The 23940-nt window shown below is 37.0% G+C and overlaps 3 protein-coding genes across 4 annotated transcripts; 1 reads left to right on the top strand and 2 right to left on the bottom strand.

Moving 5' to 3' along the window:
* Window positions 1-380: 380 nt before the first annotated feature.
* On the bottom strand, window positions 381-4240 carry mettl21cb (methyltransferase 21C, AARS1 lysine b). Its single transcript, XM_039685934.2, is given in 5 exon segments — window positions 381-527; window positions 630-901; window positions 1028-1145; window positions 3487-3650; window positions 4103-4240. Coding segments are annotated over 5 exon segments (798 nt in total). The 5' UTR covers window positions 4200-4240.
* A 3152-nt stretch (window positions 4241-7392) lies between these two features.
* Window positions 7393-14477, bottom strand: LOC120488970 (uncharacterized). Its single transcript, XM_039685583.2, has 4 exons — window positions 14398-14477; window positions 10937-11002; window positions 7956-10688; window positions 7393-7623 (listed from the first exon to the last, which is right to left on the bottom strand). The coding sequence occupies exons 2-3, from the start codon at window positions 10971-10973 to the stop codon at window positions 7984-7986; spliced, it is 2742 nt and encodes a 913-aa protein (XP_039541517.2). The 5' UTR covers window positions 10974-11002; window positions 14398-14477; the 3' UTR covers window positions 7393-7623; window positions 7956-7983.
* Window positions 14478-16197: 1720 nt separating this feature from the next.
* Window positions 16198-23348, top strand: jam2b (junctional adhesion molecule 2b). Of its 2 annotated transcripts, none has more exons than XM_039687340.2 (10): window positions 16198-16284; window positions 19631-19696; window positions 19785-19895; window positions 20301-20450; window positions 20669-20856; window positions 21032-21140; window positions 22675-22791; window positions 22905-22929; window positions 23027-23057; window positions 23177-23348. In XM_039687340.2, the coding sequence occupies exons 1-10, from the start codon at window positions 16233-16235 to the stop codon at window positions 23213-23215; spliced, it is 888 nt and encodes a 295-aa protein (XP_039543274.1). In that variant the 5' UTR covers window positions 16198-16232; the 3' UTR covers window positions 23216-23348. The 2 variants fall into 2 exon arrangements, with proteins under 2 accessions (XP_039543274.1, XP_039543273.1); XM_039687339.2 differs by having other exon boundaries at window positions 23024-23057.
* Window positions 23349-23940: the final 592 nt, after the last annotated feature.

Below are 23940 nucleotides of genomic sequence, written 5' to 3'. Positions count from 1 at the left end.
ATTTTAAACAAAGCCTGTTAAAATAATACAACAAATTACTTATTTTTAAATTTCAGTTGAAATAAGAGAAATTTGTGAGAAATGGCTGCTTTGAGACAAATTGACAATTACAAATATGATTTAGCATTAAAAAAAATTACACTGAAGTGAAAAGAAGCTTCCTTAATTTTTACTAAACACATAAAATCATACATGTATCCACTTATTTAATCCACTTTTTTGAGATGCATTATTGACAGGAATAGTAGGTTCAGCTGTCATTTATTGTAACTCCATCGATGGCCAACAGGTGGAGCAGCTTCCATTCAATACTGGGGCTGCTAGACTCATTCATTTCATGTATAATCTCATGTCAAATACATTTCTTGCTACACATCATGTTAGTTCTCCTCTTCTCCCATCTGGGCTCACTTTCTTGCAGTGGCCTGGTAGATCCTTACCTCCTCTTGCGGGATCTCTTCCAGCAATGTAACGTTAAAAACATTTTTGAAGTATTCAATGAAACGCAGGTCTGATTGGAATCTCACCTGTTGGAAATGAGACATCAAGAGCCTTACAAAAGAGACTACCTCAGACCCTTATAAATTTGCTAAAATTAATGGCTAAATGAAAAACATACAGAGCCTGACCTTATTTGCCAACAGTACGGTGGTTCCTGGCTTGCAGAAGTACTGCATTGTGATCAGTAGATCTTCCAGAAAGCTGTGATGATAAACCACGTCTGTACACAGCACATAGTTGTAATGGTAGACAGAGCTGGGAAAGTTTTGTTTCACATCCTGACCCCAGGTCAGAGCCGCCACCTGAGGTGTGTACCTGCAGCGGCCCCGTGTGTTGCGCGAAAGGTTAAAATTCAAATTTGACAAGACATCGGGCAGATCTGTGGCTGTGACCCAGGCACCTTGATGCAAAACATTTTTTGCACATGGGAATAAATAGTCAAATAAGTAATTTAAAGTCAAATCAATTTGAGCTTTCAACTTCTACATCATTGTGAAAAAATATTGTAGGCTAGTTTATGTCCTACCCAGAAAACTTGCCACTATGGACACCAGTCCTGTTCCCGCTCCGAGTTCCAGCACTGCTTTATCAAGCAGATCAACCTGTTCCTGGTTCTTCTCCAAATACCGACAGAGAGCCACAGCCTATGTGCACACACACATCCAATCTGAGCAAACGCCTACGCCACAAACCTCATAAGGGCTTTCACACTTAAAACAGTTAACCCAGGGTCATTCTCAACCCTGGGTCAACCTGGGTTATCTTGCTGGGATTTCTAAACTCTGGATTGAAATGTGAAGTGAGCATGAAACCGAAGTTGCAATTGTCTTTTCCTTCCATTTATGATGTGTGTAGGCCTATTCAAGTGGAATGGCTTCTCAAACCAAAAAATATAATGGTGAGACATGATTTTGTCTCATTTGAGTGACAGCCTATACATTTTAATAATGATGTGCATATTTCATAAAAAAAGGACTGGTCAATTTTATAGTGACATTAAAGTTATTATTTGCACGTACAGTATTTGTAACGTGGTGGAATACCGCAATATTTGGTATTTAGCAGTGACAATTGCAATATTGCAATATACGATGTAATAATAAAGTTTACTTCTATAACAATAAAGTTTGGCTTCATAAATTAATTACCAAAATTAAAAACCACAACACTCCCCATTGTTTTTCATTTAAAAGTATAGGATTAAAAACTCGAGTTAATTAATTAATTAAGAGAAGGTACACCATCATTTGCTCAGACTAAAAGGTGAATGCACCTGACGTCGTAAATACGACTTCCCAACTTGTAAATACGAACTTCCCAAGAGAACTTCAAAAAGAAATGAATTCCCAGTCCCTCTAAAAGTCGACTCGAGGACGTGAACCGCTTCGATAATGCCATTTGTGGTCATTTGAGGCCGCATCGTTTGACACTGAACAAGTTTGTCACCTCAATATGCTGGATTAAAAGTTTCTGCAGGGCTTAAAGGAGTATTTCACCCATTGCAACATTAATCTTTATTGAAAGTGGATCATATATGTAGTGGAAATGTAAAATAATTTTTAATTCGGTGCCATCTTGACTGAGAAAAGACATTTGTATGAACACTTGACTGAGAAAACAGAAAAGCATTTGTATGAAAAGACTACAGGTCCCACAATGCACCACATTGCACAGCTCCGCAAGCCACACCCACTAATCCGGAACAGCACAAACAGACAATTCACTCTTCCGTCTACAAGGCTAACATTAGCTGTCACCAGAGTTTGAAATTCATATTACACTAAATGTCTAGTTGGCTGTGGCGAGCAGGACGATCGAGGGTGAGGGACATAAGAGGACGGCGCGTTGCGCGAGGCCGGTTGCGTGAGTGATAATGAAAGACACCTGTGAGGCGCGCGCCGATCTCGCGTATCTCACGGAGGAGCTAAAGCATAAAACGGGGAGCAACGACGGCAGATCGAGAGAAAAAAAGGCCTGATTTTATGATGTTTTGTTTCTGTTGTGTGTAACGTTACAGCAGTCGTCAATGAGGTGCTGCTGGCTTATACTTTCGTTTTGTATTTGTTCATTTTACTATTAAAATGTTTAAATGTTCGCCGGTTCCTGCCTCCTTCTTCCGACAACAACAAACCCTGTTAACGTTACATTGGCAAACGCATTAGTGAATTACTCCTTGTTTGTATTTCTTTCTGTTTGGTGAATTACTGCATGATGCCTGGATGTTCTGTCAGGCGAAACTATCACAACACAAACGTCCGTGTGCTCGTCTGATTCAGAGATTTCCTCCAGGAGAAATTACCATCGTTGAAATTCTTTCAGCAGACGGACTCTGTGTCCGTAGGCCGTAGCACGCAGTGAGAGCACAGGCAACAGCAGACCGCTCAGCTCGACCCAGTCCGGGCTCCTCGACCGCGACAGGCAGCCGCCTCCTGTTCCTCCATCAGCCTCAGCTGCTCTAAACTGTACTGCGGCTCGTAAAGATAGCCACGAACATCGGATCTGAGCACCAGAACTTCAAAATCCTCTTCTTCCATATCATGTTTAGTTTATTCCGTCATTGTCATAACTTACTATCTCCACAGCGCTTGTTAGCTTAGCTTCCAAACAAAGTCCCACCCACTGATCTTTGTAATAGGCCTGTAGGGTGAGTGGGTCCAACACCCTGGAATAATAATGAGCTAATATAATGTTTGTAGTCAATACAGATTTTATTGAAATATGACTTCCTGCTTATCATGACGCAAAATGATGATTTTTACGTCATGATAAGCAGGAAGTAAAACACTTAAATCCTTATTTCTCCCATCTCAGGGGAAAATAAGGGAATAAACCATGACCATTCAAAAATATGACTGGGTTTCTAAAGACACAAAGCTTAATGCAAATGGGTGCGGTGTCCCTTTAAAAGCGGTGTTTAGAATGGCGATAAACTGGGCAGTATCTTCTTGGTGTAAAAATAAGCCCTAATAATGTACGTTCTCTTACGCCTGGCCAGATGACGGCGCCAAAAGAGTCGAGCGATTCTCGGATGCTGATCTCCTGCCCGGTGAAGGAAAAGGTCTCGTTGCCAAGGGAGTAGAAGTAACCGGGCTCCCAGGCTTTGCGCCTGTTTAGTGCCTCCTTCTGCATGTCTCTGCCCTCCAGATCTTCTGAAAAGAGCATAGACAGTATAAAAGAGGACCAGTAAAATGTGTCAGTGCATTCATTTGGGTGATCTAATTTGTACGTTTTTGTACAATTTGCTTATCCCCCAATGACGGTTAGGTTTTTTTTTTTTTTTTTTTTTTTTTTTTGACATTTCTGTGAGAATCACCAAACTGTGAAATAGTTAGGCTAGGTTTTCTCATGAAATCAGGTTACAAGTATTTGAGGTGAAGTTGTCGAGTTTTAAGTGTTTTGTCACGAGTCCAAGACAAATCTCAGATCTACAAATCCTGTAGGATTGTTGTTGTTATTTTTATCTAAAAAAGTAAAATAAGTTTTAATAGTATACCATAACACACAAAAAAAATGCAAATATGTTACATAATGCATTTTTATTCACTGATTTTTGGATCCCAATGTCATATTTCTCACATATCTCAATTCTCTTCTTATTTACCTTCCTCTGGGTTGTGTGATGGTGGTTTTTCAGGGACTGGTTGCTTCACGATTCCTTTTCTCTGCACATTTAGACCTGTCCTTCCATCTGTCTCCATTACGGTTAATACGGGATCAAGTCCAAATATCTTCACGCTCAGTACTGCTATCATGTTGGAAGAATCACATTTTTAATTCTCAATCAAATTCTCAATAAAACTTTCTCATTACCAGCTAAATGCTTGACTCCAAGCCTCCAGTGCTTCCATAAATGTCTCAGATACATTTTTTTGGGAGTAGTAGTTATTGAATTGAATATCACCCAAAACAAATCCAAGAAAATTCCAATGTAACCCTAAGCTAGCAGTAACAAACAGCAATCAAAGTGAAATCACACTTACATACTGTCTGTCACAAACACTTAGAAACACAAAAACAGACCTGGTGCTTGTCAGCTGAAATCCTCAGGACAAATGTAAAGAAGCAGCATGGAAGCACTATTTAGATACATAGAGAGAGAGTTGCATGCTGTCTCAAAGCCTTTTAATTCCACAGCTCTGAGTACAATCCTCTCCTCAGGGATCACTGATCCCTCTCACTGGTTCCAGAGTTTGCGGAAACACAGAGATGTAGACAGATAAAGGGAAAGGTGGCTGTAGGTATTTGTGTTTGTCCTCATGTTGGATTTTGTTGGGAGACAGTTTCTTTTCAATATCTATCTTATGATCCATGAAGCCATATCCCTTTATAGGCTCTGGCAGATATACTGCAGCCTGTGGAATCTTGGAAGCTGAACTGAATAACCTGCAGCCTATAGCCTGAATGGTATATTAAGGATGATGAACATTTTACTGTCTGAAAGAGTAGGATGACCTAACTGTCAGTTTTACGTAATAGCTGGGATGGAATCAGAATTCAAAATAACCTGAGAGTGGACAGAGAAATCGTAAAGTATTTACAATGTTTAATAAAAGAGTTAAAAAATGCAGTGAATTATCTCCAATCAGTGCAGCAGGATCAAAACGAAAGATATGAAAGTAAATGAGGAAAATTCACACTTTTAAAACAGCAAGTGACTCAGCATTGCTGTATCAGTGTTGAAATATCTGTACCATCTGAAGCAAATACTTTAAAAACGCAATTGACTTTCTCACGTTAGTGCAATAAGGTCATTTTTGGTTGAAACAACATTTCTGTAGAGCATGCACATATTTGGCTACAAGGCCAGGTGACGAGTCTTCATTTCTGACTGAAATGGCTGGAGAGGTTTTGCTTTAGTCACTGTAAATCCTTCACATGACATCCAGTAGTGAAAACACAGCTGCTGAGGTAAAATGGAAAACTGACTCAGCCACTAAGAACAATGTTGGGCATGCCAAAGCAAACTTTAACCCCTTATCCCGGAGTGCATGTCGAACAAAGTGAGAGAAAGGGCGTTAATCCTTAGATATTCTGATAATAATATCTATTATGAACCATTCTGGACAATCTTGGGCTTTAAAGATTCTATAGATCATCTGATCGTCAGCATCCAAGGAGTGGCCGTCAAAACCAAACACTCAAGGTACCTCAAAGGGATTCATTCTTCCAAAATCAGAAGTTTAATGCATAATACTTAAGTGGTGGGAACTAAGCATGTACAGTAAGTTCATTTTAAATTTTCTTGTTAGAATTGTTAAAATCTTAGTAAGGCATTCCTAGTTTTCTATAAATACTGCACTGTAAAATTAATACCCTTTATCTTATCAATAAACTTGTGGCAACAGATTACAAGCAATATTATTAATAAATATTTAAAAAAAAATAGAATTGAGTAATAATTAATCAAATTATTCCTTAAAAGTCAGCCATTTAAAATGAGTAAAGTTTACACCAAAAAAATTAACAAATCTCACTAACAGACAGACGTCAAAGATTAAGAACTATTTATTTTATATTGCCAAAATTGAAGACACCTGATGTTAACAAGCAGGATCACTGAAGGAGAAAACCGGATTTTTAAAACAAACCTTAAAACAAACAAACAAACACTGATCACCATAATGGTGACCTAATTTTATGTTGTTGTTTTTTTGGTTGTTGTAAGTTTTACTCATTTTAAATGGTTAACTTTTAAGGAATTAATTTGATTCATTATTACTCAATTCTAATTTGTTAAATTTAAATAATAATATTGCTTGTAATCTATTGCCACAATTTTTTTGATTAGATAAAGCATATTAATTTTTACAGTGTGTGGCTCTGTGGTGCAACACACATATCATTGCCAAAAGTGATGTCCGGAGGGGATATTTGTTTTTAATGACCCTACAAGTTTCATTAAATTATCAAAATATGAGGAATATATGCATAAAATACAAGGCAAACTACAGCTGAGGTTTCGTTTTACAATGTAAAAAGTGCATATAAACAAAATGATACATTGAGTACAACATAAGTTACTATGTTATTGGTTATCTCTTGTTTTTGCATGTGTTCATAATTTCATAATTTGTATAAAGTTCATAATGTAGAATTCGCACAATTTTGCACGTTTCATTGCTTTCACAAATAAAATAATTAACAATGGGATATCTCTGGATTTCCATGTCCATTTCATATTTCCATCGTTAACATGGTACATTACAGATTATTTAAAATTTGATACTATCTTTCTTGCTGGCAAATGAGTTTAATAAAGGATAAAGCACAACTAGACAATGCATACAAATAAATGTTTAATAAAATTTATTAAAGGGTGATGTCCATTTTTTTTTCATGACCCAGCTGTCAATAACCACTGATTTAAGTCTTCTCTATTCACTCTTTTTATTAATTAATTTATTTATTTAAATGTAAAGTCAAGTTATTTTGCAAGTTTGGTGTTGCAGTGGCAAATAAATTACACACTTCACCTTTAGAACTTCATGCAAAGTTTCCACATTTTTAACATTAGTATTGTCCCAGGGTCCCCCACTGACTTCACAACAAATGCATCTGTCAGACCAAGTGACTCTTTCTTTATCCCATAGATGATGCAAACATGGGGATCTTGGCATTCCTGGGCAGATGATGGGATGGAAAAACAGCCTGCATGGTAGGCTCATGGTGATGAGAGCTATTAGCGTACAAGCGCCTTGCTAAAGCCTCTGTGAAGCTTTAGCGAAAAGCTCTGTGAGGATTTAACATGGAGTTTCCTTTCTGTTAACAGCTAAATGAGTCAACAATTGGCATGACAATTACAGCAGTAAAATATAATAAAAGTCAATTTTATTTAAAAAACCTTTTTACAATAGCAAGTAAACAACGAAATTACTTATATACAAGACAATACAATATTAACACATTTATTTTTTGTAAACCATGGCAAATTTAACAAAACAATTTGATTACGGCATAGCCCCTTTAAATTACTTTTTAAAAATTGCAATAATAATAATAAATATTATTATTATTATTTACATTTTCTTCATAAAAGTCACTGTAAAGCAGGTTAGGTTAACCTCCAGGCTGTCTAAAGTGGATTGAGGATTTTGCATGGTACATCATTGAACACCAGATCACCTGAAAAGAAAAAAACAAATCTTTGTTGAACTAATAAAACAGATCATAAAAATAAATAAAGCATCACTATATATAAATTAAATGAAACCCTTGGATTTTCTCAGTATCTATCTCTACACAATTCTCCTCCACAAGTCCACCTCCCTGTGGACAAATCACCACATTACAATCATCATTCAATACAGCCTCTAAGTTTACATTACACTTTACACTGGCTTGGTGAAGGCAACTGGCAACAGTGACTGTGAACACTGCAGCATTGAAAGCATTTGGGCAAATATGCTATTATCAGACATGTTTCCTAACAGTCAAAATCATCTGAGGTGGCTTACCAGTCTGTAATGTCAGTCTTCGTTCCCTTCATGGTTCCATTACTTCTTCCGGATTATCATCCACAATATAGTCAGCCTCAAGTGTAGCCTCCTCTAATAAATTTTCCTCTTTTTCAGATTCCACCTTCATATCCATCTCAGCTACAGACTCTAACTCTTCTACAGGTTTCTCTACAGGTTCCTCTGGTTCCTCTGCAGGTTCCTCTACAGGGTCCTCTGGTTCCTCTGCAGGTTCCTCTACAGGCACGTTGTTTCTGTTCATCTGAACAGGCTCTAGTTCTGTCTCTGGTGTCTCTTCATTTATATAATCTGCCGCTAGCAAAGGTTCCTCCACTATTACTGAATTCTCTTCTGTTTCTCGGTGTTCCTCCATTGTCTCTGGTTCCTGTATATCTGCAACGGGTTCCTCCTGCATCAGAGGACCTTGTTCTTCTTCAGTCAGATCATCTTCCTCCATCACAGGTTCCTCCATTCTCAATGACATCTCTTGTTCCTCTATTGTCTCTGGTTCCTGTATATCTGCAACAGGTTCCTCCTGCATCAGAGGACCTTGTTCTTCTTCAGTCAGGTCATCTTCCTCCATCACAGGTTCCTCCATTCTCAATGACATCTCTTGTTCTTCTATTGTCTCTGGGTCCAGCACATATACGATGGATTCCTCCTGCATCAGAAGACCTTGTTCTTCTTCAGTCAGATCATCTTCCTCCATCACAGGTTCCTCCATTCTCAATGACATCTCTTGTTCCTCTATTGTCTCTGGTTCCTGTACATCTGGAACAGGTTCCTCCTGCATCAGAGGACCTTGTTCTTCTTCAGTCAGATCATCTTCCTCCATCACAGGTTCCTCCATTCTCAATGACATCTCTTGTTCCTCTATTGTCTCTGGTTCCTGTATATCTGCAACAGGTTCCTCCTGCATCAGAGGACCTTGTTCTTCTTCAGTCAGATCATCTTCCTCCATCACAGGTTCCTCCATTCTCAATGACATCTCTTGTTCTTCTATTGTCTCTGGGTCCAGCACATATACGATGGATTCCTCCTGCATCAGAAGACCTTGTTCTTCTTCAGTCAGGTCATCTTCCTCAATCACAGGTTCCTCCATTCTCAATGACATCTCTTGTTCCTCTATTGTCTCTGGTTCCTGTACATCTGGAACAGGTTCCTCCTGCATCAAAGGACCTTGTTCTTCTTCAGTCAGATCATCTTCCTCCATCACAGGTTCCTCCATTCTCAATGACATCTCTTGTTCTTCTATTGTCTCTGGTTCCTGTATATCTGCAACAGGTTCCTCCTGCATCAAAGGACCTTGTTCTGCTTCAGTCAGATCATCTTCCTCAATCACAGGTTCCTCCACGCTCACTGGCGTCTCTTCTCTGTGTTCCTCTGTTGTCTCTGGCTCCAGAACATCTGCAACTGGTTCATCCTGCTTCAAAGGACCTTGTTCTACTTCAGTCAGATCATCTTTCTCTTTCACAGGTTCCTCCACGCTCACTGGTGTCTCTTCTCTGTGTTCCTCAATTGTCTCTGGCTTCAGAACATCTGCAGCTGGTTCATCCTGCTTCAAAGGACCTTGTTCTGCTTCAGTCAGATCATCTTTCTCTTTCACAGGTTCCTCCACGCTCACTGGTGTCTCTTCTCTGTGTTCCTCTGTTGTCTCTGGCTTCAGAACATCTGCAACTGGTTCATCCTGCTTCAAAGGACCTTGTTCTGCTTCAGTCAGATCATCTTCCTCCATCACAGGTTCCTCCATTCTCAATGACATCTCTTGTTCCTCTATTGTCTCTGGTTCCTGTATATCTGCAACAGGTTCCTCCTGCATCAGAGGACCTTGTTCTTCTTCAGTCAGATCATCTTCCTCCATCACAGGTTCCTCCATTCTCAATGACATCTCTTGTTCTTCTATTGTCTCTGGGTCCAGCACATATACGATGGATTCCTCCTGCATCAGAAGACCTTGTTCTTCTTCAGTCAGGTCATCTTCCTCAATCACAGGTTCCTCCATTCTCAATGACATCTCTTGTTCCTCTATTGTCTCTGGTTCCTGTACATCTGGAACAGGTTCCTCCTGCATCAAAGGACCTTGTTCTTCTTCAGTCAGATCATCTTCCTCCATCACAGGTTCCTCCATTCTCAATGACATCTCTTGTTCTTCTATTGTCTCTGGTTCCTGTATATCTGCAACAGGTTCCTCCTGCATCAAAGGACCTTGTTCTGCTTCAGTCAGATCATCTTCCTCAATCACAGGTTCCTCCACGCTCACTGGCGTCTCTTCTCTGTGTTCCTCTGTTGTCTCTGGCTCCAGAACATCTGCAACTGGTTCATCCTGCTTCAAAGGACCTTGTTCTACTTCAGTCAGATCATCTTTCTCTTTCACAGGTTCCTCCACGCTCACTGGTGTCTCTTCTCTGTGTTCCTCAATTGTCTCTGGCTTCAGAACATCTGCAGCTGGTTCATCCTGCTTCAAAGGACCTTGTTCTGCTTCAGTCAGATCATCTTTCTCTTTCACAGGTTCCTCCACGCTCACTGGTGTCTCTTCTCTGTGTTCCTCTGTTGTCTCTGGCTTCAGAACATCTGCAACTGGTTCATCCTGCTTCAAAGGACCTTGTTCTGCTTCTGTGTGCTGTACTGTTGGTTCTTTTTCAACCACTGGCAAAACATCGGCTTTGACCGCATGATCAAAAGGCAAATCTTTAAACGGCAGCGTTTTATCCTGAACTGGTGGACTGGCGGAAGCTACAGAGTTGCAATGAGAAAGTAATGATGTTAATAAATCTTGCCATTAAATATAGTTATTCACCTCTTTTAGGATTTTTTTTTTAACATTTAGCTTGCATATTCTAAGCTGTCAGTAATAATGACTACTTCCACATCAACAACAAACTTTGTTTACTGCAAATAGGACAAACTTTTAATTATTAAACTAACAGAGTTATTATTAAATGTATATTTGAATGATGGTATAACTAGAGCACACATCATACCTGTTAAGGTGAGAACCAGCAAAAGTAATTTTCTCATCTTGCCAAAAATCTCCAAAGAGTTGCTTTCTGAAAGAGACAATTTTACGATATTAAAACCAATGTAAACCAACCAGTTATTTTAGTATGTTTAAAGTAAGATTAGAATTCATAAAATTAAAATTCATAAAACATAAAATTATTTTTATGGAAGGATTCCACTACACTGGGAGAAACGTTATTAAATGAGCGATTTAATTAAAGGTACACTATGTAACTTTCGGCCCTCTAGTGGTGAAAAAACTAAACTGAACATTGTTTTGGTTGTTCTTCGGCTCTACGTGATTGTGCGGATGAATAAGTTTATTTTTTATAACTAGAGAGAGAGAGAGAGATTATACTACTTATAAATCATTCACTAAAAGGCAATAACCAGGTTGGAACCAGGTTAGACCAGACTATGGCTAAACTATGGCTTTTATCTGTTCAATAAAATACCTCACTTGCCTGTTGAGTAATAAAACATCATCTCCGCGTTGCTTTTACAACATTTTAAATTCCTTATCGTTATCTTGAAAAAGCCAAGCCAATGCACAAAGAGTGCACATGTAAATTCATGAGAATAAACAGACGGAAAACTGAGCTGGTCTGAGTTTATTATAAAATGTAAGACAAAAATAATGTTTTCGGACATGAAGTATAGATGTTATCTTTTTTTGGCTGTAAATTAATCACTAACTGCCAATAATCTAAGCCACTGGGAGACCGCAAACGGCTGTCATTCACTGTTGCACACTCTGCAAGAATTGTATCTTAATTTCACAGCTTCAAAGTCATTTCGGTGGTAAACTCATAGTAGGGCGAATCATCCTGATAGTAAAGCTTGGTGGGGACGCCGCTGGAAAAACCAGCAATGCAAGTTTGAGAGGAGTGCCCCCGACAAATCTTGCGAGAATCGCGACATGCTTTACGGCAACGACATCACGCGCATCAACCACAACATGAAGCACGAAGACACTTTTCAAGACACTTTCAGACGTGATACTCGATGATGAAAAAAGCATTGAAAATGCGGTCAGAAGAGACAAGCAAAAGGAAAAGAGAATGAACCCGTAAATAAATGCTTCAATCCACAAGTTTTGAGTTCTTTAATGGTCTAGTGGTAGATCTTTAGTCAAGCGTGTCAGAGGTTACAGGTTCTAAGTTGTTTCTCTCTCATCAAAACTGAATATGTTTTACAGTCAGTGGTTACAGTCTATATCAAGCAGGGACACATTTTTGTGCATTTTATTTTGCGATTTCACTGAAATGAATATAGAGTCTCCGCATCTGCGATAGATTGAAGAGCGCATCTGAGGGAAGACAGCGTGCCGCCACAAGAGACACTAGGTATCCATTACACTGATAGTTGAGTTCAAAAACACATTTTAGCGCTAGATTTCTTATTTAATGCAAAAAATGCACACAATGCAAAATTTGTACGTTAATATAACAGCTTCAAATGGGTATCAGGCTGTGAGTGCAGAGATGCTCTGCGTGAGACATTAAATACAAGTGAAGAGTTCAGATGCAAAAGCCTCTAAGTGCCATTTGAAATTTTCTTCTAAAATTATCATTTTTATCAAGCTTGTATATTTAAGTTCAGTAATTTCACTTAAATGGCAATGAAGATTACCTATTAATTGTCATTTAAGTGAAATTACTGAACTTAAATATACAAGCTTGATAAAAATGGTCATTTTTAGAAGAAAATTTCAAATGGCATTTAGAGGCTTTTGCATCTGAACTCTTCAAGTACTCCACAGCGCCTCTAGGGGTCGCTGTTTGACAAAAACGGAATTCCTGCATAGTGTGCCTTTAATAAAAAGCCAGTTAAAGGTGGGGTAGGTAGAAATTTTCTAAAAACAAAACAAAAACAAAACCATGAAGTATAGATGTTATTGCAGCACTAAGAGGACTACAGACACACGATTTGTATACTTTCTTTTTCAGAGTACTTACATTTTAATTATGTATTGGTATACATAAACTGTTTAAACAAATTTGGGAAAACGTTTTTTGGAAAATATCGACCTACCCCGCCTTTAATTTAAAGATTTGTAAGGAAAAGTATATTTCCAAAATTAAGTTTTAATAGTCGTTCTGGTACCGTGGGGGCGGGGAAATGTGTGACACAGCATGCGCTGTTAGACCGTCTCATTCTATCATTTACAGAGCCAGACAGTAACAGAGTACATTTACTTGAGTACAGTACAATTTTGGGGGATCTGTACTTTACTCGAGTATCATTTTTGGGGAGTACTCGTGACTTTACTCAAGTACATTTGATAGGTAAATGTTGTACTCTTTACTCCACTACATTTCTATTCATAACCCCCCTGAGTACACTTTACTACTTTAAAAAAAAAAGAAAAAGAAAATGGAAAAAAGTAAAATTCAGAAACCCTCAATTTGTTGTTTCCCTCTCAAACGGGATAGGATTGTGCATGTGCCACTGATTGGGACAGCCTATCAACAATCACCTTCAGCTTTCCGCCAAAGTCAACTTCATGGTCAGATTTAGATAAGAGACGAAACAATGAATGAAGACGCAGCAGGTCCATCCCCGTAATGTGCCAACTCGTGGCCCCACCTCGCCAGACTATTTCAATTTTCTGAAATTTTCTTAAATGTTAAATAAAGCAGCATGGTAAAAAGATAAAAATTACTTGATTTTACCTTATAAGGCATTGACTTTAACATTTTTCATAACTTCATGTAGGACGTTTCTATACATAAATGTACTGTGGCAGTAGTAATGCAATATTTAGAAAATGTAAAACTTTTAAAAACAAGTACTTCAGGACTTAAGTACTTCAGTAGACATCTGACTGTAGTACTTTTACTTGTACTTGAGTAAAATTTATCAAGAGGTATCTGTACTTTTAAGTAATAAAGCTGTGTCTGTCCGCCTCTGAGCATTTACTTGCTGAAGAGGACACATACAAGCCTCACTGAATGGGACGCTGTCTCGGTAGGCTGCAGCCTTCCGTTTGAGAAACACCCAATGTAGCCGGAGCAACTTTCTCCATTTACGGACATAAGATACACAATTTCTCCTGAAAACCATCCTTCTAAAGGTCTAAAATATAATAACAGGCTCATAATAAATCATGTTTTGGAAGAAGGACTGATGATGAATTGACTGATTATTTTAATTTTGTTAATTTTGAACAAAAATGTTACAAAGTGTACCTTTAAGTTAACATCACTGAATTTGAAACAAAATCAAACAATTATTTTCAAACTAAATCACTGCAAGATATGAAAGAAAGAAGGTATAAGAAAGAAAGAAAGAAAGAAAGAAAGAAAGAAAGAAAGAAAGAAAGAAAGAAAGAAAGAAAGAAAGAAAGAAAGAAAGAAAGAAAGAAAGAAAGAAAGAAAGAAAGAAAGAAAGAAAGAAAGAAAGTTTTTCTTCAGAAATATGTGGTGGTGGTTATTCTTACCTGTGTTGATTTGTCTGTATTGACTCTTCACTTGTGTTTTTCTCAATGCTGTGGGATCAAATCAGTGCGTCTTATAAAATACATTATTTACAACCCTTTTTAACCTTTGTCTTGTCACGTTTATGCGAGTACAATAGCTTTTGCCATCACATGCTTCAACACGTTCTATGTTTATCTAAATAACATCTCAATATATTTCATTATTGTTTGATTTCCTTGCTTTTGAGGATCACTTCCTTATGAGATATACAAAGTTTAGAGATGGGATTCTGTCTTTCTTTCTTTCTTTCTTTCTTTCTTTCTTTCTTTCTTTCTTTCTTTCTTTCTTTCTTTCTTTCTTTCTTTCTTTCTTCTTTCTTTCTTTCTTTCATTCTTTCTTTCTTTCTTTCTTTCTTTTAAATTTATTTGACCTAGTTTGAAAACAAATCTCCCCCCACACACACATAATAACAGTGGAGTGGTGCGTTTTGGTTGGGCACATGTGTGTGTAACATACACGTGTGGATTTGACATCAGCACAACAACTGCTGTGGACAGGTGTTGATGCCATGTCATACTGAGGAAAGGAATACTGTGGATAAAGCAGCTGTCAAAAGTTTCATACCCACAAGAGTGTGGGGTCTCAAAATCAACATCCATGAACAATGCATCCCTGTTCCGGAAACCTTAACCCATAGCAGTGCAAAACAACATATTATCTCTCTCATGCTATCTTAATTGCACATTGTTCAGATTTATTACAGACAAATCAGTTGTATTCAGCCAAACATTTCCCTGAAAGGGAAGCTCATAAAACGTGAAGCCAAACTGCAGAACTTGTTTACCACAAAATTACCATTGTACTGTCCAATGTACAATGGTAATTTGATGGTAAACAAATCCTGCAGTTTGGCTTCACGTTTTTTGAGGGTGATTAAATTATGACAAAATTCCCCTTTTTGGGTGAACCCTTCAAGGATACTATCCCTTCTTGATCTAGAGTTTGCTTTAACTGTTACCCAATCGTTAAGTTGATTCAGTCATAGTATTTAAACCAAAACCAAACTAAAGGTTCCGAATTTGATGCAATTTTATAGACCAAATCTGATTGTGTATAGCACAAAACTTCATTACAGTAATATAGACTATTGTCATAACTATAAGTAAACTATAAATAAACTGTATAAAAACTATAAAGTAGTAAACTGAAAATGTGGGAAAGATATATAGCTGTTTTAATAGGCCTAGTTTTACAGAAATAACAATATCTATCTATCTATCTATCTATCTATCTATCTATCTATCTATCTATCTATCTATCTATCTATCTATCTATCTATCTATCTATCTATCTATCTATCTATCTATATATATATATATATATATTATTTGTAGAAAAAAGACAAAAGGGACAATATATAGCCTATCAATGAACATTTTTCGCAAATGTAAATATGCCAGATTATAGCCATATAGGCTAATTTCCATCTTACACCCAAGCGGGAAGATGTTACACAAAAATAAATATACACACAAATATGAACAGGCTATAGAGAAGCAAGGACAGTTAGTGATCATAACATATATTTGGACAAGCCATATTTCACTGACCCCTTTTACACAACCCATGCTAAACTAACTTCTATTACACAACCCATATCACACTAATAATTCGCTTAAAAACATCATAGATTTTTGATGTTGTAAATGTCGCTCATATGCAAAGCAACGACACATGTCTCAGAGCATCTGCGGCGTGCTCGCGCAGCGTTCTGATGAGAGCGCGCAAACCATCTTGAAGAACTCTCGAAGAGCGAGAAACACATCAGACTCTCCACGCGCCGGACAATCTGAAGATGAGCACAACACACATACTAACCTTTCCCGCTCTTCTCATGCTGCTCTACAGTAAGTATATTGATGATACTTGTATTTCTCATATCCGATGCTCTTTATGTGGTGTGTCGTGTTCTGGACGTTTTAAAAGAAAAAAAAATTTGATTCTGGCTGAAACGGTGGGAATTCCGAGGGGTGAGTTGTAAAACACAGATCCTAACTTTCATTAATAATTTGAATCTACATTTAGCCCCGTTAATGATAAAGACTAGATATGAAATTCGCTGTTACACAGAATATATAGCCTATATAAAAAAGTTATTTTACAAATAAGATTTTAATTTATCTTTTTAATTTTTAAAAAAAAATTAATTACATGTTTTATTTTATTTGTGTCTTGACATGAATGATTGTGTGTGTTCTTGTGTGTGTGGTTTAGGCAAATACGTTATTTAGACAAAATTTATTTATTTTTTTGTTTTGTTTTTTTTGGTCCCCATGAGGAAAACAGCTTAAAATCCCCATAAAACATGAAAACTTATGATGTGTGTGTGTGTGTGTGTGTGTGCTTTTTCAAAGGGAGATGGATGCTTTGAGGGTCTGGATAGAATGGGTGGGGGTCTTGTAAGACACTGTGTTTACACAAACTTCTTAAACAGCATTTGAACACATGCGATCCTGAAGGTGATAAAGTGTCTGTGTGAAGAAGCTGTCCAGATCTGAACTTCAGTCTGATGTGGCATGCAGGGACCCTTTCATGTGGCTGATGCCCCTTGCCTGACTCCTTGTGTATTGGTCATTATCATGAAGATTATGGTTACCCGGCATACCATGAGAAATGCTTGCTTCCACCCAGTCTAGAGAGATACAGTAAATGTTTTAAATTATGTAGCAATTTACTTTTTCTAGGTGTAAATGTGATAAATGTAGCTAACATGTTAGGCTAACTTTCACAACATTGATTGGCTTTATTCTGATATTCTAACCCTAACCTTTTATTCAGAGTGCTAGTTAGGGTTGTTAAACCTTGTGGGGTGGTCTGTGATTTTAACTCAGTCCTGTTTTCTAGCTGAAGGGGTTTTAAGTTACAGCAGCACAGTACGTCTTTGTATCTCTGGGTAAAAAGACTCTCCACACTCTTTCTCTCTATAGTCACATTTGAAACTCAGTTCTTTTGGGCTAAAGGGAGCTACACAGATAAAAGGAAATTATTTCCCCTCACTTTCTCCAGAACTGCATGTTTTTGAGTGTGTGTGGAGGTTATCAGGCCTGGTTTGTACACCCCCCACAGCCAGACTGTGTCAGAAGAACATCCATCCATTACGTAAATTCCTATACATCCCTGTTCCTGGCACCACCAGAGCAGGGGTGTTAGTGAGGTTTCACAACTTCAGTGTGTTTTAACTTCCCTTCACTATACTTCTTATTTACTTAAATATTATATAGCAGGGGTATAATATAGAAAACTTGTAACAATTTCCTAAAAGGTTCCATTAATTAACAGTTAATGCATGAAAGGAGTAGTTCACTTTTGAAAAAACTTTTGCTGATAATTTACTCACCCCCATGTCATCCAAGATGTCCACGTCTTTCTTTGTTCAGTCGAAAAGAAATTAAGGTTTTTGATGAAAACATTCCAGGATTTTTCTCCATATAATGGACTTCAGTGGGAACCAAACGGTTCAAGGTCCAAAAAACACTTTCAGTGCAAACTGCAAACTGTTGAAAGGGCTTTAAACGATTCCAGACAATGAATAAGGGTCTTATCACGTGAAACGATCATTCATTTAAAAAAAACAACAACAAAGTTTAAGTTTTATAAGCTCAAATGTTCGCCTTGCTCTTTACTGCGATGCACGTTTGTGACTCTCCTGTTCAAACTCAAACTTTTTCCAAGTCAATTCGTTCGTTTCGTTCATTGGATGAACCAGATGACTCGGAAAAAAGATTCGTTCATTTTGATAAATGAGTTCGAACAGGAGAGTCACAAATGTGCATCACAGAACAGAGCAAGAAAAATCTTGAATGTTTTCATCAAAAACCTTAATTTCTTTTCGACTGAAGAAAGGAAGACATGGACATCTTGGATGACATGGGGGTGAGTAAATTATCCGCAAAAGTTTGTTCAAAAGTGAACTACTACTCCTTTAACTAATTTGAGCAATGAACAAGAGCAACGAGCAATGAATAAGCCCAGGTCCGTTAAGTATTATTAAAAGATACAACCTTTGTTTTTAATAATGTATTAGTAAATGCTGTTTACAATAACCTAATATTAATACATGGTTTAGAAGTACTTTTCAATAGTTTATGTTAACTATTATTAACTAAAGGTTAGAACCTCGTTGTAAAGTAATCTAACATTCACTCTTGATTAAAGAAATCTCATTTAAAGGAATGTTTGTGATTACACTGTTACATTTCTGTATGACTTTTACAGAAAAAAAAAACAGTAACTACGGTGGGCATTCTATTAAATTTTCAGAAGCAACTATTTAACACTTTAACTTTAAAATGATCAAATCAAATAATTTTCAAATAAGAGCTGTAAACACAGATGATTCTGGAAATGTCAATTTATGTTTTCTTCCAGTTATTCCAGACTCACTTTCACAACCAAAAACTGTATATTGTGTTTTACTGTAAAATTACATGAAATTAGATATATTGTTTTTCACTGTATAGTCAGTAATGTACAGTAAACAATGAACAGCTTTTTACTGTAGCATTTTAGTCTTTTACTGTTAAAATTAGGATGTTTTACTGTGTAAGTGTAGCTATATGAACAGCACATCACTCTTAAAAATAAAGGTTGCAGAGGTTTCTTTCTTTTTTCCACAGTAATAGACCAATTTGCAAGTTGTAAACAACACTGGTCCAGAAGCACTTCCTGTTTCAGTTTTTTAACACTACATAAAAGCTGGGATAAAATACAACCAACAGAACATACAACTGAATCAAAAAGTTAAACAAATATCTTTAAGATGTTTTCTTTACATGTGAAATAAAGAAAACAGTTACAAACTGAAACAGGAAGTGCTTCTGGACCAGTGTTGTTTACATCTTGTGAAATGGTCTACCATAGAAGAACCATTTTTGGTTCCTCATAGAAACCATTTGTATCTTAGTGTGAACCATTCCCCACTAGAGAACAGAAATGAAAGGTTTAAAGGATTTTAGGTTGTACATGAAAACCATTAGTGCCAATAAAGAACCTTTAATTTTTAAGGGGCAAAATTTCAATATACCCTCAGTAAAAAACAAAAACTTCATGGGCCAAACATAGGCTATAATGATTCATGGTCTGTCATTGTAGGTGGATTTTTTCCCCCTACAAACTAAGTTTGCTATTATAAAAAATGCTGTGGGAGAGTGTTACAACATTCATGTGTTTGTTTGTATCTCTTCTATCCTCCAGTTCCTAGCTCAGATCCAGTGACTGTGACGACAAACAAAGCAAAAGTGGAAGTACATGAAAACACAAGTAAGTTCTTTAGTCTTCAGATAATCAGCTGGACGTGTTTAAAAGCTTTCAGACCATAATGTGACACTTTTATCTGTTCTTTCCAAAGATGCTGTCCTTTCCTGTGAGTTCAGGACAGAGAAAGAAACAAACCCACGTGTTGAATGGAAGAAGAGAGGCAAAGAGGTTTCATATGTTTATTTTGATGGCGATTTTACAGGTTTGTTGTTGTTTAGCCCATTCACCCAATTTTTAAACAGTCCCTCATCTCTCTTATTCGTATATAGCTTTACTTTAGATATTTTATGAAATCTTTTCACACTTAAATTTTACAAGTAAAAAAGGTCCATTGTCAGTTGTGTAATGATGATTTATGAAGCTCAAACAGAAGTCACTTTAAAACCAAGCAGCTCTTTTTCAGGCGATGCTGAACCCATTGCAAAATCTGTGTTGGGAAATCTTTCACCCTCATTTGCACAGATTCCTATTGAAATGACTAGTTTTCGTCCACGAAACTCGGCCAAGCAATTGTACTGCACCCTAACAGTGTTTCAGTGAACAGTACTTTCATTCACACAGTATGTTTTTTTTTCCGAATGTTCTGACTTACTCTCACCATTTCCAGGTGCATTTAAGAGCCGTGCGTCCATCGACGGGGCAACAATGACCCTCCGTGGTGTCACACAGAAAGACTCGGGAGTGTATCATTGCGAAGTCACAGCCCGCCAAGACAAAATCAAGCTGGGGGAGGTCACCGTCACCCTCATTGTGCTAGGTGGGAATGAAAATCTTGAATGAAAAATGTGCAGCAAATGATACACTCTTAAAAATAAATTTTCACAGCAATGTCATAGAAGATCTATTTTTGGTTCCCCAAAGAACCTTTCAATAAAAAGTCTGAATAACCTTTATTTTTAAGAGTGTATTCATAACGCCTTGTCTTAAATCTAACCTTGCTGTCAGTGAGCTGTATGATCTGTCTTACATGGACAGTGCCGCCACATGCGCCGTCATGCGAGGTTCCAGAAACAGTCATGAAAGGATTTTCTGCGGAGCTCCACTGTAAAGACAAACTCAGCGTTCCTGCTGCCACCTACAGCTGGTACAAAGACAACAAACCACTGAACACTGGCAAGATCGCTGAAATCAACTACACCCTGGACCCCAAAACAGGGACTCTGGTTGGTGTAGTGCTATAGCCTCTTTCCATCACATGGGCAAACATTTTGATAAAAACATTGAACTTCCTGTTATTTTTTCCCTTGATTGCTAACAAACGCTGCTTATTGTTTGGCTTTGATGCCTTTTTGGCATATGCGATTTATATACAGAGTTTTTTTTTTTTTCTTTGAACAGAAATTTAAGACGGTATCACAATCTGATGAGGGTCAGTATCGATGTGAGGCATCCAATGGAGTGGGGGCACCCAAAAGCTGTGCAGGCCAGCATATGAAGATTACTGAATGTAAGTTAATGACAAATTGATAATTTAAAGAAATCAATTATACTTAAATTAAAATGTACAAAGAGGGCATTTAGATCAAACTCTTAAAGGTACAGTGGCAATATATATATATATATATATATATATATATATATATATATATATATATTATTTTCATTTGGGGGTCTAGTGACCCTAATGAAAAAAATATATCAAAATGTATTTAGAATACATTTATTTCATACTAAGTATACAGTGTTGGGAAAGTTCACTTTTTACATGAACTAGTTCAAAGTTCAGTTCACACATTTTGAAATGAACTAGTCCAGTTCATAGTTCATACTTCAAAAAATTAACTAGTTCAGAGTTATTTTTTTCCATATGTTTCAAGCTTCGTTTAATTTTTCTTTTAATTACTGCCACAGCCCATATACAACCACAGACAACAATTATTTTATCGACGGGCAAAGTTTGCACAGAAACATAAGATTTTTCCCATCCTCACTGACCTCGTCATAAATAAATGATCAATCTAAAAAACATTTAGTACAAAATTACTTGTTCCAATTTAGCAGACTATGCCAACAGCACAATTGCAGGGTTTTTAAATTAAGTACATAAATATGTAGATATATTTGTAGTATACTAATACATTTTGGTGTATTAATTTTTCACTAGGGAACCCCCAAAAATATTAATAGTAATTTCAAAATTAACCTCCCCTTTTCCCTTAAAGGTCCTATGGGCTAATTTAAACCCTGAAAAACCCTAAATTCCCCTCTGTATTACCTCAAACTAAGTAGAAATGTGACTGGCATCTACACAACACAACAGACGTTTCAAACGTTTTAGGTCACAACACAACAGATGAAACGTTTTAGGTCAGTAAGACATTTTTTTGGAAAGAAATTAAGACTTGAGGATGCAAATTGATCGAAAGTGACAGTATAGACATTTATTATGTTGAAAAAGATTGCTGTTTCAAATAAATTATTTTTTTTTTTTAACTTTCTATTTATCAAAGAATCCTGATTTGAATATTGGTAATAATAATAAATATTTCTTGAGCACAAAATAAGCATATTGAAATATTGGAAGTTGGAGTAATGGCTGCTGAGAATTCAGATTTGCCATCACAAGGATAAATTACATTTGAAATTTGAAATGTAATTATAATATTTCAAAGTTTTTTTTTTTTTTTTTTTTTTTACTATTTTTTGAATAGTGGAGCCCAGCAATAACATTCTGTAGTGTAGGGGAGAACGGGGCACAAAACACTTTTGACTAGTTTGTATAAATCCACTTGGGGTTCAGATAATTATTTATTTCCCACATTAATTTCCCACATGTCTAGTGCAATTATGTGAATTTTGTCCAGTGCAATTATGTGAATTTCTTTCATTAATACGGTATGTACTTTTTTCTTGATTTTACCCCAAAAGAATGGAAGTGAAATGTGACAACATGCCCCATAGTACATATGTAACATGACCATATGCCATGATTAATGCCCTTATGACCCCATTGCATATCTGTTTGACATGCTCTGTTGCAGTTGAGCTGAACATGACAATAGTTATAGCATTAGAAGTGGGAGCGTTCCTGTTGCTTCTCTCGTGCTGTGTGTCCATCTGTGTGTGCTGCAGACGAGGGTGCTGTCGACGCTGCCGCAGTGAGTGATGCTTCCTTCAAAACAGTATATGGACTGTTAGGGAACTTACCTGTTTATAAACCGAAATGTGTCTTGTCTTCATCTACTGACATAAGTCTTGCATTTACCAACAGAGAGTAAAGGAGAGACAATACAAAGGTAAGTCTTTTACAGTGCTTTGTAATGCACACTAACAAGAATAAAACATATCAGACCAATTGAAACAAAGTGTTTTTTTCTTTTCACTTTTCAGCAGAACAAAGACCAGCTGTAACCATCCAACAGATGTAAGTCTTTAAGTTTCCTTTTAATAACTTAATAGTCAAATGGTATAGTAATGTCAGTGTAGAGACTTCTGTTTAAAATAATGGCTGGTCTTCATCAGAATGTTCATCTCTCTCCTCAGCCGAGACACTACAAACATACCCAATCCTTTGTGCTTTGAAGAGTGTGCACATTTTGGACAGCTTCATGCTGACAGAAGTGAATTCAATTGACCTCAAAGGCTAGAGAATGAAATATTACATCGAATAAGCCTCTATTATCTCTGCCTTGCTCTTATGGACCATGAGAACAGAAACACGCCCCCTGGTGGTGAGATCTGATTACAGTGGGACCATCCACAAAAGACCTAAAGTTATTCTCTGCTGTTACTCTTTTACTACTGTAAAAAGCTTCTTTTTTTTTTTTTTTTTTTTGGATACTGCGTATTATTATAATATTATTTGGACTACCTAGTGTATAGATACTGTAAAAATGTTGTACTATTGTATGCCAGATTTGTCCAACGCAGGTTACAGGCAATGGTTTCAATCAATCACCAAGCCACTGAGCATAAAGGCCCAATTACAGATGTGATGGTCCACTTGATTCGAGCCGAAACAAGCTTGACTTGTCTCAGGATGTCTCTAAAGTCTATTAATCATCATACAACTGGATGGACAAACAACCGAGACATTTCTCATAATATCTTATTTTACATTCCACAGAAGAAACAAAGTCAAATATGCCTGGAACAATAAAAGTGAGGCTACATGATGGCAGAATTTGGCACGAACTATTTGTAGCGTGCACAGAAAGCCAATAGACAGAAAATTCCTTTCAGCAAGATCTGCACACTAATCTTTTAGTAACAGAAGAAGTTTAAACTAATCTTACACTTTTCAGACA

This window comes from Pimephales promelas, chromosome 7 (assembly GCF_988280905.1).
Source record: "Pimephales promelas chromosome 7, fPimPro1.hap1.1, whole genome shotgun sequence".
In the NCBI taxonomy this organism is placed as follows: Eukaryota; Metazoa; Chordata; class Actinopteri; order Cypriniformes; family Leuciscidae; genus Pimephales; species Pimephales promelas.
Note: the sequence above shows the minus strand (reverse complement) of the source record. Positions and strands in the feature narration are given on the sequence as shown.